Consider the following 16,720-nt stretch of genomic DNA (forward strand, 5'->3'; position numbering starts at 1 on the left):
AAGATATTACCGTTGTGTTTCTAAAGGAATGTCTGGCTAATGTCCATTTGTCATGCAAAGGAAGACAGTGAGTATTTTCCTTACCTGTAGACTTTGTTGTTGTAGTTCTTCTCTCCAGGGAAACCATACATTCCACAGACGACTCGGCTGTTTAAAGGTGTCCACTCCTCATCACAGATCTGCCTCCATTTTCCCCGCTCTTTCACCTCCACATAGCCTTCTGTAATGGGTATGCGCTTGAGGTGGGATGATATGGGTCTAATACGGATTTCCTCCACTCGTTCTTCAAGAGTCTGAGAAGGATGAGGAAAAAATGACTTTATCAGCAATTACCAGAATTTGCACTGTATTCCCAGAAGCACCAACATGAATCATTAGTTCAGATAATATTCTGAATAAGCAGAGGAAGTCCTGGAGATCTTCCCGTCACTCTTTAAATCAAAACATTTTCATGGTGGAATCTGAGGGCCAAACTGAGGAGCCAGATAATTCATGAATATTACAAGGCTGACAAGATATGGTTGTAGTTGGAATTTGGCCCAAAAAATTCACTTTGATTTCTTCAGAAATGCTCTCAAAACATTTCTAACAAGTTTTTTGGTGGTTATACTGCATTTTGAGAAGCTATTTTTGACCTTGAAGAACAGTAACGCATTAATCTGTCATCCAATCCATTTAGTTTGGGGAATCTTATAGCTTGGAGGAATATTGACTGTTATAAAATTCAAAAGCATCTTTGTTAGCTCCAAAAAAAGCCCCCAGATGTGCCCTCATGAGAGTGGTTGCCATGATATCAACTAAAAGGAATGTTTCAGATGTAAAAAAAGTGCTATTAAGAGGGAGGTGGTTGCCGGACATGTTTCAGCTGACCACGGTAAACATTAGATGAAGACTGCGGGTAATTTAATTCCAATGTGTTTTACTGTGCAAGTGTGAGCATGAAAGAAAAGAAAGCGAGAAAGTTGGCCGGCGGAATAAAGCCAAAGGAATGCGGTGGCCTCACGTGGACCTAAACGTTCTAGACGCAGAGTGAGCAGATCTGATGTAAATGTAAATATTACTATATAAAAGCCAGACAGATGGGTTGGGTATGGTTGGAGTGGGATTTTGAGTCAGACACGGCCCTGTTTGCTCAAGCACTGGAAGTCTAGAGGAAACCAAAGGGCTGAGTGTTAAGGTTGAGGGTGTGAGTTGGGGTCATCCAGCCAGATGCGAGGAAGAGCACACGCCTGTTGCCTGATAGTGTGACCTCCGCCTAAAGAAACCAGACCAGACATATTCCAGTGTGTATTTTTACACCAAAGAAATGCCCTGTTTGATCAGTCTCAGGTTTTTCCCCATAAAAAAAAAAAAAAAAAAACTTTAGGGGTTGATCTATGATGATACAGGTGCATTAGAGCTTTTTATACATTGGGAATGTTTTTATGCGTGCACTCTGCCAGCTGAAGCAGACCTACCATTCAAAATGCGCTACAGGTGTTAGTGCTATATCAAGTACCTTTTAAGAATAAAATGTCAGACAACCTGGACACATTCTTCATAACATTTTAACCAAAATCTGTGCCTTGTAAGGCATGAAGAATGTTTGGTCCGTAATCTGACATGCTGAAACTAACATTGAAGCCAGTGTTAAAATCTACCAGACTGATAGAATGACAAGTATGCCATTAGCCATCAAGCCTTCAAATCCAATTTTTTTGGAAGGAAAATATGCTGCAAAAGGACACATTTCTGTTCCCTGTTGGAACTGTAATGGGCAATGATTTGAAAATAACAAGAAAAAAATATGGTATTTTGGTATCCTGTTTTTGGTTAGTCTAGATGTCATTGGTTCTATTTGTTCTTATTTAAGGTTAACCATAGCAGAGTTAATTCCTTCCATCCATGTGTCTTTTGTATGCACCTTCAGGTGTGTCATAAGTAGGGGGAGCCATAGTACATAGGGCCATTTGAGATTGCACCACCATCTCCCGGTCCTGTTTTCCTTCTTCAGTGAGAACTAGAACCTACACTGTAAAACTTAACAGTCAACTAAAATTAAAGGAAATAAGTGTAATTAACTCAAAATTTACTGAAAGTAAGTTTTATTCAATTGAAAAGAGCTTTGAACTCAGTGTTGAAGGTAATAAGTTGATTAAATACCACATTACTTTAACCTAAATGGAGTAAGTTCACAGTACTCATATAATCAATCAGTTTCCTCAAACAGTTTGAGTTGCCTTAACTTATTTGGTTACAGTAATCAGTTGGTTTGAATTCTCTTCATTATTTTGGGTTTTACTGTGCTCAAATTGCTTCATTTACTTAAATGAATTAAGTTCACAGTACTCATTAGGATTAGTTTTTGAACTTAAATGTTTTGTTGCAATCATTTTCCTTAACTTTTTGGGTTTTACAGTGCTTACATACAGCCCAGATTTCCTGGGTATGTAACTGTGCCCTGATGTGTGGATTATTTCACATTTTTAGAAATAAATCACATTAAGAGTTCAGTTTACTCAACCTAAACCTGCCAAGTGTGAGCGTATACTTTGACATTGCACTGAAAGTCACTTTTAAGTTAAAAGAAGCAAAGCTGAAAAAACAATAAATTTTTCTTCAACCTAGGTCATTATTTATCAGGGGTCACCACAGCGGAATAAACCACCAACTATGCTAGAATATGTATTAAGCAGCGGATGCAATTCCAGCCACAATGCAGTGTTGGGAAAGTCTCACATTTAAACACACTCAATTTAGTTAATCAAGTCTTTGGACTGTCTAGAAAACCGGAGCACTCAGAGGAAACCCACGCCAACGCTGGGAGAACATGCAGACTTCAAACATAAATGCCAACTCATCCAGCCGGGACTCAAAAACAGCAACCTTCTAGCTGTGAGGCGACAGTGCTAACCACTGAACCACTATGATGACCATGTGTCCAATCCTACTGGACAAAAAATACTGCATATCGCCAATAAGCAACTAAGATTGCAGATAAGATTGCAAATCCTAATCTATAAAGTCAATCTATAAAAGATAAGATTCACCAAAGGTTTTTCAGTCCCTGTATCTGAATACACCCACTTCTCTACTAGTTGAACAACGGTACAAGGAGCTTGTCCAATGTGTAAAAAATTACCCAGATGACCTACTCCTTTAAGCAAGATTCTGCAGTGCACAACTGATTCCTATCCCCTCATAAAAATGAATGCTTCTGCAACAGCATGTAAAGGCCTACTCACACTATGCTATCTGTACCGTGCCCAGGCCCGTTTCCCGGATCGTTTGAGAAGTGTGAGTGCGCTGAATCGGGCTCAGGCACGGTTCACTTGGCCGGCCCTGGCCCAGTTGGAAGAAATGTGCCTGAGCGTGGGTCACTTGGGTGAGTGCAAAACACGCCAAAGCCCGAAACTGAAAGCAAGACGTGACTTTTAAGGGACTGTTTCATATGGATTTATTAATCATTCTTACTGTTCAGTGAACGCAAACGGCCGTTGTTTATTAAATACGCAAACCCCTCACTGCACGACAACTGAGCACCTTCAGCAAACCTCCTAAATCCTGCAGCACATGGGGTTTATGATTGTTTATGAGCGTCAAAAGTGGCTGATCTGTTCGGGGAAACATCTGACTGCGTGTCACCGCATCCCTAAAAAGGACTAAAGCGATATAACTAGAGAAATCTCCACTGTGCTGAGCGAAAGCGCTTACTGAACAGCGCAGCATGTTGTTATGTGAGTGCGGGCCGTCGGAGGACACGGGAGAGGGGACAAGCGTGCTTTGGCCCGGTTCGAGGCAACTGTACATACTGTGAGTACGCCCTAAATGAACTTTGAGGTTCATTAAAGGACATGTGAAGTGCTTTCAAATGTGCATTTCTTTTATTCAATGTTTGTAATGTTTGTACCATTTTGTTTTATCACCGCTCTGCCAGTGAGAGTGGTTAACCTCAAGCAAATCAAATGTGAAGCATCTTGAAGATGGCGGGGCATGTCAGATACAAGAGAGCATTTGATTGGTCATGATTTGATGAGAAACAAGTTGACCTTTGATCCATTTAGGTGGAAGTGACAAACTACAAGATTTACATATTAATATTGGTTTTATATCTCCTAAATGCAGATTTTGTCACTGTTTTGGTGCGCACTAGCTTATAGATATCCTAAACTAACTATAGTGATACTAACATCTAAAACACTTCTGCTAGCCATGTGCTAGCCACTGTTAACATGTGCATGACCAAACAGACTTCATCTTTTCTTCATTATGTGTGGGTTTTTGGTGTGACAAAGAAGTCTTTGAGACTATAAATGCTGTCTGTCAGCTCATATGCACTGGTATGTCTATGACATAAGCACTTACACTCATTCAATTGAAAAAACATTTCCACATCTGCCTGCTTTTAAGATCAGAGGGTCCATGCGTAAGTGATGGAAATGGTAGCAGTGAGACTCCATGAGGGAGGAGGAAGCCCCTCATAGTCCAGACATTCCTCTGTTGCCAAGGAGCCAGCTGGGACAAAACCGCCTTCATTTCACGTTCAGGAATCCAGATATCAAAATATTTACACGCCGTTAATGTTCCTCCATAGGGCTTCTCAAGGTGGGCTAGGGAGAGGTGACGGTGTCTGGAGCGTATGTGCAGTCAGAATCTCCCCACTAATTCATTTCCTGCCTCGTGTTTCACGCTGGTCCTCCACGTGCATGTCCTAGGGACACACTTGTTGATTAGGCAGGTTTGTGGTTTTGGGGAATGTTCAAGGGAACAGGAATTTTAGGCGCTTTTTAAGGAAGTAAAAGGATAAAAGGGAGGAAACCTTCGAGGATTCAGCTGGTATATAAACTCCTGTTGAAGTAATCTCCAAGAAAGGGGCCACACTGAAAACATCTGGATTCTGTGAAGTGAACATATGTTCACACAATCATTCCACCCCCCCCCCCAAAAAAGAGCTTCAACAGCTCAGTGTGTCATCACTCCATCATTCTCAAACATGAGACATATTCACACCACTACTCCAAATCCAGCCTGTCTTACAGTCATCTGCGAGGAATGGCATCATCAGACTGGCTTTTGTCTACAGGGTCATTTCTGTGTCAGGACATCACTAACAACTCTGTGTGTGAACAAAAAGTGACGGAGAAAAGATGGCACAGTGAACTCTTTGCAGGGTCACAAGGGTCCCATGAACAAGTCAAATCCAAGGAAACTCTTGATGTGACCCCTGAACTCTCCTTTCACAGAGCATTTTTGTGGCATTTTTTGGCCTCAACCTCGGAGATTCTTCACAGACGACTGGTTTTCGACAAATCAGGATCAGCTTAGAACAGCTTGAGGACAAAGAAACTGTTGAAATGGAGACTTGAGTAGTCAACAACAAGAGCCTTTGGAAGAACTTTTTGGTGTTCAGATTCATAATTCAGCAATATGTCTAAAAGTTCAGTGTAGCATAGTAACGTACTAGAGCCGTGTTTCTCAACCATGTTCCTGGAGGACCACAACATTTTCCATGTCTCCTTAAACAAACACACTGGATTTTGATCATCAGCTCATTAGCAGAGACTGAAAGACCTGCAATGGGTGTGACAGACAAAGGAGACATCTAAAACAAGCAGTGTTGGTGGTCCTCGAAGAATGTGGTTGAGAAACACTGTTTTAAAGTATCTGATTTAAATTAATTGACAACACATTTAGTTCAATGACTCCTAAGTTGAATATTTGATCACTCTGCTTGGCAAATCTCCCTGCAAAACATTTAGTAAGAATTTTGCTAAATAGCTTTTAGTGATGTACAGTAAGATATTTTACTAAATGGAATTGTAAAAAAAAAAGAAAAGCATACTATTTGCAAAATGTTTCAGTCTTCTGGTGCTTTTAAAATAGTTTTACTGCCTAAAAAGCCCACAGTTTCTTTTATTCAAAACATTAAGGTTAACATTAAACTCAGTAGGTACTGTATTTGAATTTAAACACTACTCGGCCGTTAGAAAAGTCCGTTCTATACAGTATGAATGTGAGCAGAATGAATAGAACTCAGATGTACTACATCCGCCATTTCGTCATGATCACGTGAACTACCTGCGTCAGTTGTGTCGCTCCACTCCTATTCATGAATTCTTCTCCCAGGGCGTCAAGAGCAAGCGTAGCATTCATTTGATGTGCACTTCAGAATCTCGCTGGAAGAAGTATGTCATTTGGGTACTTCTTACATACTGATTTTCAAAGTATGAATTCGGACATACTACTTGGCTCACATACTGTTTTTAGCGTACTGTATAGTATGGAAGTATGCGCTTTTGGATGCAGCCTTACACTGTTACAACATTTTCGATCAAATCATTGCACTCTTAATGAATGTTAGCCACTTCTTTAAATTTATCATACCAAATCTCCATAGATATCTACATTAGATGTTGCCTAAGCTGTTGTTGTCTGTTGGAAAAAAATGTGTCAATAGAACCGCCATTTTAGTACAGGGTAGCGCTCCTTTAAAATGGCCATCCAGAGCCAGAGATATACACACATAAAATCATATATCTATGATCAAGAGATTTCCCGGTGGTCAGGAGGCAAATATTTTTTTAAACTACAAAAATTTTAATTTTACAACAGTTTTCTACATCGATGGATAAGTGATCGTACAGTCATTGCTGACAAAGAGCGTGTTTGTGTGTTAAATAATATATATTATCCTCCCTCTCTGATAAGATTGATCTAATCAGTGTCCTGAAACACACATCCTCTCCAGCTTTTACTTCTTATTCTAATAGAGGGAGTGATTTGTTTGTGAATGAATCCCCATTATAAAAGACTCGTTCACTTAGCTGCCAATAATACGAGTTTCTGGCACCACAGCATCTTGTTGTCATATTTAATTTACAGTACATTGTTTGCTTATTTAGGTGCTACTAGTCGGTGCAACTTTGCCAAATGGTCAGTTCAGTAAGTGACTGTATTATCATCAGTAATGTTACTTGTTGAGCACAAAAGTTCGTAACATACAAAAAACTTAAACTAAATCTGACTATGAAATGTTCTGCTTCTGTGCATTGTTTTCTTTGTTTGCTCATTACTACATCTATACAGCGCTAAAAGTTCAGCATCTTCACTGGCTTTAGTCTTGACTAGTGTGGTTGAATGACATTTGTCTTGGGAGCATTGTACAAATGTGGCGGTGCTATTGACGCATACTCAGGGTCCGTAAGCAATATCTAGTCCATATAGCTATGCCAAACCCCAACAGTGTAAATAGTTATGTAGTTTTGGAAATGTTTATCTACAGATTTCATGCTAATAAAATTTTAATTGACTTCCTAACCTCAGACGTGACCTACACTCCCAATACTTCCTTTGAAGCATAACAGCTTTCATTGTCTCAAAATCCAAAGTATCTTAAGTTTCCTACTCTTGTTTTAAACCGGAATCCATCAGAAGAAAGCCAACACCTCTTAGCCTCGTGGAAAAACCTGAACTTTGACCTCTCTATGCTGCATTTAGAATGTACATTCACTACTGGTGCATTCAGTTGAGACAGACACTGCCTTGTTGACTTAGAGCATACTTTAGCAAGAGGGAAATATATATTCATATCAATCATTATGACAAGCATAGCACAATCTATTATGAGCACTGAATCATCTTTAGGTGTTGTCTTCTTGTTTATAAACATTTAGGCGGCTAACTTTCCATCACACGTCAGGTGAACGCTGCTTCATATTAATGCTTTAGAATCATAATACATCCAACTAGTTTTCCTCTAAGGTCATATTGCATCTTAGCAAGTTGTCTAAGAGCATAAAGTTGTGCTGGTGGGAAACATCTGCTGCAGACAAAAATGTAAATAAATTATATAATCATTACCTGATTAATTGCAACAACTCGATGAGATCACCCTAAGCAAACAGCTTTCATGCTGTAAACCTTTGGTAAGCACAATTTTTTCCATGTGTTGTGGTGGACTGTGTGTTGTGGTGATGACTGCGATAAGCTGTTCTAACTGAATGTTTACAAGAACACAAAACAAACCATTTGCTCATTCGCTGTCTATTCTGAGAGTCTGTCTTTTGTCTTTCTATTAGTTTAGACACTAAATGAATGTGCAGTTGCGTGTGGTCAGAAATTAAAAACTGTTTATATTTCAGAGTCCCGATATAGAGTGGGAAAACTGAAAATATAAACAATATTTGACTTAATGTATCATTTCAAAAAGACGTGATAGCACTAAAGATTTTTGGCTAAATAACATGAGTGGTGCTTTTCCATCATAATAATTAATGTCACAATGCTTATGTGTAGCAATTTTTCTTTGTGGTTGCTAGGTTAATGCAGCGATTTCAGCAACTGCCCTCATTACCACTAAAAATCTGTTGGAATTTCTTTTCTTCTGTTAAAACTAAATATATCTAATTGCAGCTAAAGCTAATGGCATCTTAGATAAAGAAACACATTCATTACATCAGTGTTTCTCAACCACGTTCCTAAAGGAGCACCAGTTCAGCACATTTTCCATGTCTCTTTAACCAAACACACACCTGATTCAGATCATCAGCTCATTAGCATTGACTGAAAGTCCTGTAATGGGGGTAACAAAGAAAGGAGACATCCAAAACATACTGTGTTGGTGGGCCTCCAGGAATGTGGTTGAGAAACACTGCATTACATGAAGTGTTTTGTGCTTTTACTAAAGGTCATAGAGCTAAACAGTCTTTGAATGGCTTTTCTTAACTATTTCACAAGCCATTACACTCAGCTAAACTGCACTTAAAGGCTATCGCTAATGTTATCATTACCCATAACACATTTCCAGTGTAATGGGGTGTATTTTTACACATAAATACCAAGCTAATATGATCTTTACATAGTAAAAATGGGGTAAACTTCTTCTAAATCTTTGAGAAAGTTCTTTATGAGGTGATGTTTGCTGGGTGGAGCACACACTGGCTAGCTGTGTTGACACCCAGGAAAGGTAAATAAAAGCAGGCAAACACACTTTTAAACATAGTTGTTTGTATGTATATGACAGAAAAACTCTTATTTAGCAGTTTTGCAGCTTTAGGAAAGGATAATATTTGTGGAAGTGTTTCGTAATGCGTACTGGTACACGATGTGCTAGAAATTCAGACTTTGGCTTTTAAGCTACTCTTTGTCAAATTCATTAATAGAGTGGAGGAACTATGACGTCAATTTGTATGCAAAAACCCAGAAGCGAGTTCACATTTTAGCAGTTCTGGTTCCCTCGCCCCAAAGTCAATGGGTTTTTTTAATACATTCAGTAAAGTCACTTAAATACGGTTCGTGGCAAACACAAACTGAAGATACTTTCACATTTTATTCTACGACATAAAACATATCAGTTACATCCCACTCTTGATTTTTTAAATCGGTTACGCTTCTTTAAAAAGACGGTTGCTACTGCTATCAAGTTACTAAATGGAACTACAGGCATTATATGTCGGAGTCATTATACGTCATCGAACTAATTTGGTCTGGAGCGCAGCTCGCTTGCGTTGGGCAATTGCATTTGTTTGTATTTAAGTATTTTCATGAATATTTTCATGAATATAGTTTGTAGTATTTTTCTAATTGGGAATTCATTTTGTGTGTAGATAATTCCATCACTTGTGAAGGCTGTCAACACAGATTAATTTGTTGATCATTTATTTTAATTAAACGATATTATGAAGAAACTGCTTACCAGTGCAGCCTGTTTCTTTCCTGCTCTCTGTAATGCAAACGTGTGAATAAATGGGTAAAAATACACACATATTCTGTCATTTTAACGTGATCAAGTGATTTTTTGTCATTTTTTTTTCATTTGAACACATTTAACTTTTTCATAACTGCAATATTTACACTCCTCCTTAAATTTAAAGCAAATGTGACTGCACGGGCTGCTTTTCACTGTACTTTGTGACATAAAAAGAATATTGAATGTTGTTCTCGATCCATCATTGAACAGGCATTTGATAGACTTGTCCCTTAATCACGCCTCATTTCTGTCATCTGTTAAGGTAAGCGGGCTGTGTGCACGCGAGCGATACACACTATCATAAGAACTGGCTAGTGATAATACTATGTAGGCACATTTATACATAAAGTTTAAAAACTTTTACAACATCCATAAAGCAAAACTGTAATGTATTTATTTGTTCATAATATATAGCGTGCATTATAATATAATAAACAGAGATTAACTCCTTGTCATGAAGCATATTTCTAAAAATAAGCTAGAAAAGTTGTCTGTAGAAGGGTGGTGCTAACGTCACAGGCGAGTGTCCTGAAGGCACTGTAGTCCGTTTATAGCCTAATGTTAGCTTTTCAGTTCTTGTGTTTGCATTTAAGATCTAAAAGTGCTCAAAATTGTATTTTCGGGTGAGGATTATCCCTCTGGACAAAACGTGTAATTATAATGAACAGTGTTTGAACACAGAGCTTATTATTTGCAATCTTCAAAAAGCCGATAGAAAAATCCTATAGGGATTTTGTCGAGGGAAGTAGTTTGTAGTGATAGTAGTTTCTTTACTCTATTTTCTTTTCGGCTTAGTCCCTTTATTAATCTGGGGTCGCCACAGCGGAATGAACCATCAACTTATCCAGCATATGTTTTACACAGTGGATGCCCTTCCAGCTGCAACCCATCACTGGGAAAAATCCATACACACTCATTCACACACATACACTACGGATAGTTTAGCCTACCCAATTCACCTAAAGTCTTTGGACTTGTGGGGGAAACCGGAGCACCTGGAGGAAACCAACATGAAAACGGGGAGAACATGCAAACTCCACACAGAAATGCCAACTGACCCAGCCGAGACTCGAACCAGCTACCTTCTTGCTGTGAGGTGACAGCGCTATCAACTGCACCACCACGCCTCCCTCTTTGTCATATCTGACATCAAATTGTCCATGAATGAGAAAAAAAATGTACAAAATGACAGGCTCTTGCTTTCAGAAACATTGGCGCTGGAAGACTGCCTGAGGAATTTGAGTGTCTGTCTAAGTTTAGTTCACCCTGGCATGCTGGTGGTTGAAAATTCACTTATACAAGGTTCACAGAGGAACCTCTGTACCTCAGACTTCTGGTATGTGACTCAGGAAAAATCAGGATTACACCTACCAATAGCTAACAACTTCTCACATTCATTCACAGACCATCGCCTGACTGATGACATCATAGGTAGTTGAGGTGACATTACCTGATGGCTATTTTTTTTAAACCAGTCCAGAAAAACAGTGTCTCGGTTTGCTTTCCTCAAATAAAGAATTCACGTTTGATGAGAGGGACTCTCTGTTTTCGAATCATTCCTTCCATTAGTCAGCAATCCCCAAAGAAGGCGCTGGAGGAGAAGGGGAATGTCTTGTGGGAACAGGAAAAGGATTCGGGGGAGACATACAATGTGGTAAAGTCATTAAACCTAAGGGTTGTGGAAATGGAAAAGCACACCATGGGCTCTTTGATCACTCTCATAGGACCGTCTTTAAACCTGGCTGCCATAGCAACATGGCAAATATACAAATATTAGTTAATAAGACTACCATTTCTGTCTCGCCCTTCTGCATCAATAGGCATGGGGGGCGTGTGGACAGCTGGCATTGCCATAAAATGAAAACTAAACGCTAATAAACTATTCTAGAAACTTTGGAGAGGAATGCGTGGCCTGTGAAAACAGACCTTCACTTCCTTTTTATCCAAGAGGTAAAGCGACAAAGGAATGCTGAGAACGCTAAAGCTACACTTAGAACCGAGTTTCTGGATATGACAAAGTATGTGGCTGTTTCTCTAAGACATATTGGCTTTTGGGAGTACAATTCTGGGCTTCTCTGATGGGAAACCCTGTGGTTTTGATGATACACTGTGGTCTTAAGCACATTGTCATACTTTAAACCTTGCAAAGGCATTTCAAGGGCTAGTCAGGCCTGTTTTAAACCCAGTTACCTCTGAACTCACATATGCCCTGCATTTTAGTAAAATCCCTAGAGAATAATTTAGCATGACTACAATGTTCCATGAGCCTAGGGCAGGGGGGTCAGACTCCAGAACCTGAGGGCTACAGTCATGCACAGTTTAGCTTCAACCTTAATTAAGCATGCTTGATCAAACTAAGGATGTCCGTCAGGCTTGTTGGAAACCTGCAGGTAAGTATTCTGAAGAAAGGTTGAAAATAAGCAGAGCTGCAGAGTTTAACACCCCTGGCCTAGAGTGGGTTGGCTTACCTCAACATTGTTGTTCATGATATTGATGAACCTGTGACCAGGAATTCGCTTTTGATTGCAAATCACCCCGACATCCTCACTGTGCCTGCAGTCCGACACACCAAAGCCATTGGAGGGGCATGCAGCTAAAGAGTTTTCTCTGCCTGTGCAGTGGACATTGTCGAGCCAGATGCGACCTGGGGAACAAAGAACAATTGTTGGTTTTGTCAATCACCAGCAGATGGTGGCTTTTTAATGGTATGACTACTACTACCAGGCTCACATAAAGAAAAAGTTTACTCCCAACTGCTTTCCAGTTGAATTACATTATAGTTTCTACCATAAAGGAAACAAGATGTCTAGCTCAGTGGACTGAACAGACTACATTTATGGGAGAAGTTTGTCATGCCTACCTTCGCAGGTAGTTTGACGCTATTTACCAGCAAAAGCAAATTGTCCTGGAAACTTCACTCATTTCAAACTTCAGATTATAAGATTACATTCTTCTTTTTCACTTGAAGTATACTGTATATTAGGGCTTTAACTGTACCTTATATAATTATAAACTTGTATGACATTTGTAAAAGATTAGTTTCAGAAGAATATTATTTAAATCACACCTGAATAACTGATAATACTTACTTACTCCCAGGGCAAATTTGATATTTAGCTGCACCATACTGGTGTTTCATAACATCAAATATTTACAAGGTGGGTCGTTAGCCCATACCTGCCAACACTCAAATTTTTTCCCATTACATTCATTTCAGACCTATCTACCGCCACCCTACCGTTTAGTTATTTCTCCTGGAAAACTACTGTATTTCAGCACCAATCCGCCTCCCCCACATACGCTTTTGAGCTTTTTGGTACAGTCTGAAACACTCTTGGGTCGCCAACGCAAACTGAAAGAACACCGGTTCTCAACAGAGCTTTTCAGACACCTCACTTAAAAATTCTGATTCATTTCAAGGCTCAAAAGTGCTAGTTTCCATTATTCTTGTATACTAATTCTGATTAAAAAATGCAGATTTAAAGCAAATGGTGACATAATTTTTAATTTATATCATCATTGTTTTTTAAATTCAAGTTACCAATGACAAACACTTCCCAAATGTTCTCTTTCGATGCATTACATTCTTCATATGATTTTGCTAACTCTGTGGAAATGAGGATAAGAGTGGAATAACCAGTGGTTATTCTTCCATTGGGCTCAGTCATAACCACCCACTGAACAGTAGAGTTTGATTTACAATCTTTAGACAGATTTATTGAGACAAATCAGCATGTTTCTATAATAAAGAGACAGAAAGATGACATTATGTCTGCTCTTGACTTTCAATCTTATTTCCATACTTTTTTCCTAAAGGTAACAACAGTCTGATGGCTATCATTTACCCCTAATGACTAAAACATGATGGATTACCAATGTAATCCAAGAACATATGTACATAGTGGATCTTCAATAAGCTTTTGGCCTACCTTCTCCTTGTCCAAACTTTGCAGACGGAGACCAAGCGACAGCGCCCAAGAAGCCAAGTTGCCTGCATGCCACGTGAGCGGCTTCAATCGAGAAGTCATCATCACACACAGTTCCCCATTCATTGTTGTAGAAGACCTCCAGACGACCCTCGTAATGCTTGCGTTTGTCACCGGCTAGACGGAGTTCAATCTTGGGTTGCTGGAGTTCAGATTGGGCCTGAGCTAGAACCAACAGACTGAAGATGCACAATGCAGAAGACACCGCCATGGCTAAACGTCAACCTGCAAGGCCCAAAATAGAATTAAATAACATAAATGAATCAATCTAATTCTTTTAAATACTTTAATAATTAATTCATTATGATCATACAAAACTATTTAGGGGAAATCCTTTGAAATCTGTTCTTTAAAAAGAGGTAAAGTTGTTCACTAATGCAGATTTGTATAACCGTGCTGAACTCTGTCGTTCATGTCAGTTCACCCTAAGGCTATAGCTGATGATTGTGGTGTACTTTATCCATCACTCACACTAATCTGTCAGTGAAAGGGTTTTTGTAGAAACAAGCCCTGTAATTGAGAGGTAATCGATGTCTTAACAAATTGTTCCATGTCCATGTTTGCTGCATTAAAAAGCAGCACTAAAGTAATTCTGACTCCAAGAAAAGGATAGCCCAGCTTTCAAACATGATGAATGGCAGCCAACATGTTTCTAAAAAGCTGCTATATTATTATGCAGAGTGGGTTTGCACAGAAGTAGTACAGTAGTACTTTCAGCTATGCAGGTTTTGTTCATAAACATTTATGTACTCGTGATTTGATGCTTAGATTAGTTGCTCGTTCAGCAAACTTCTAAAGATTAGTTGTTGGAGTCCAGTAAGATTAGTTTAAGATTAGTTGTTGGAGTTCTCCTCATCTGTCTGCAGTTATTTATAGGTAACATTATATCCAATTTCCTGACTCAGAAAATCCCTTTCTCAAAGGAATTCCTAAATAAATCACTTGGAGCTGCCTGGTCGATGAGTCATTTTATTAATTTGAGGAGGCTAAAGCATGATGTCATAACCACTGTACAACCAATGCAAACTCATCAAAACCTCAAAGTTAGAGAGCAAGCTTTAGATCATTTGACTTGGTGGCTCCTCTGTATTTATAACAGCTTTGTTAAATTTTGTTTACCCTATGTTTGCACTATTTATTTATACCATGTTTATCACGGCTTTATATTACCACTGTGTTTGATTTGTTTTATTGTATAGTTTCATTTAATGTACATAAATTGTCTTGTTTGATTATTCAGAGGCAATGCAGCTTATATGTACACTACATATACTGAAGCATTTTTTAATTATTATATTAAATTATTTAAATATTAAAAATATAAAAATAAATAACGGAAATCATTACTCCATCAAATTTCATAACCTTTTCAATATTTTTTTAAACAAAACACAATTCAATTATAAATGTTTAAATACTCAACATTTGATTATGCTATTCAGAGGCAATGAAGCTTATATGTACACTATATGGCCTGAAGCATTTATTAAATATTAAATAAATTATTTAAATATTCAAAAAAGCTCAACGTTAAGAAAAACATATCTGAAAAAAATAACAAGGTAGAAAGGATTATAGCATTGTTTGATTTGAGGTTAAAGCATTTGTAAACAACATCACTTATAGGCTTTTTGAAAAACACATGGTCTAGCAAACCAAATTGTTGTTTATTATGTCACAACTTATTAACTTGAGGTATATTTGTATTTTTGATGCAACATATGACTACAACCTAAAGACATTTTAGGTCAGCCCAAATGTTTAAATATTGTATGAAACTACCATGATGAGAATCGTTTCTCCATCAAATATCATGAGAAATCTTCTCTTCATTAAAGACACCAAAATCAGCATTTCAAGACTTTTCAAACAGAAAACGGTTCAATTATAATGAGTTAAACTCTAAACATAATTTCTGACTGCTTGAACTTACCTCTGAAGAAAACTTTGTTCTCGTGAAGAAACTTCGTGAATGTCCACAGCTGGATGCAGGAGCGCTGGTTCTGTCTGAATCCTGCAGCACTTTTAAACGTGTTCTCGCGCTTCATCGCCTCCCACCAGACCTGCAACCTGAAACCCCCATCGGTGTTATGAAAGTTACAGACGCCCCACGTGTGTCTGTGCCCGTGACCGACGTCACACAGAGGATACCCTGAATATCCGTTGCTCTGCGTGAGGATCCTCATGCACCAGTAATGCTCGCTTTTCCATATTAAGGGAAACAAACTGTTGGAGACAGACAGACGCTCAGAAAGACGTTGAGGAGTCCAGAAGATATGCAGACGGCGACGGAGAGAAAAACATGCAGACAGAAAGATAGAGACATAGACAAGATAGACTGACAGACATAAAACAGAGACAGGAAGACAAGACAATTAGCATGCAGAAACAGAAAGACAGACAGACAGACAAATTAGATAGATAGATAGATAGATAGATAGATAGATAGATAGATAGATAGATAGATAGATAGATAGATAGATAGATAGATAGATAGATAGATAGATAGATAGATAGATAGATAGATAGATAGATAGATAGATAGATAGATTCCCTAGTATACTGTCTACCACAGTGACCCTTTGTCTGTGTTTATATGTTAAACCATTTGGTTTGAAATGGGCACATTTTTTATTTCTTACATTGTTCACTCAAGTTTAAATGATTATGATATTTGGATTCTATTCTTTTATTTTGACATTTTATTGTAGATTTATATTCATTCTTCTATTTCAAGGTTTGGCAATATTGTATCATATTCAATATATCAATATTAAATATTCAGTATTATAATCAATATTGAGTCAGACAGACAGACGGACGGACGGATCGATGGATGGATGTGTGTCTCTGCCCATAACAATGACACGTCACACAGAGGATACCCCCAAGAGCCGCTGTGCTATGTGAGGATCCTCATGCACCAGTAATGCTCGCTTTTCCATATTACGGGAAACAAACTGTTGGAGACAGACAGACGCTCAGATAGACGTTGAGGAGTCCAGAA

General features: G+C 38.5%; 1 protein-coding gene across 2 annotated transcripts in view; it reads right to left on the reverse strand.

Moving 5' to 3' along the window:
- The window catches only part of loxl2a (lysyl oxidase-like 2a), a 38,548-nt gene extending 22,808 nt beyond the window's left edge, over positions 1-15,740 (reverse strand). Inside the window, exons 1-4 of one of the 2 annotated variants that reach the window (XM_009305250.5) lie at positions 15,647-15,740; positions 13,657-13,938; positions 12,196-12,371; positions 85-293 (exon numbers count right to left, since the gene is read on the reverse strand). In XM_009305250.5, the coding sequence (XP_009303525.2) occupies positions 85-293; positions 12,196-12,371; positions 13,657-13,924 (653 nt within the window). In that variant the 5' untranslated portion in view covers positions 13,925-13,938; positions 15,647-15,740. 2 annotated transcript variants of the gene reach the window in all.
- Positions 15,741-16,720: the final 980 nt, after the last annotated feature.

The sequence above is a fragment of the Danio rerio genome, chromosome 10 (genome assembly GCF_049306965.1).
Source record: "Danio rerio strain Tuebingen ecotype United States chromosome 10, GRCz12tu, whole genome shotgun sequence".
Taxonomy (NCBI): Eukaryota; Metazoa; Chordata; class Actinopteri; order Cypriniformes; family Danionidae; genus Danio; species Danio rerio.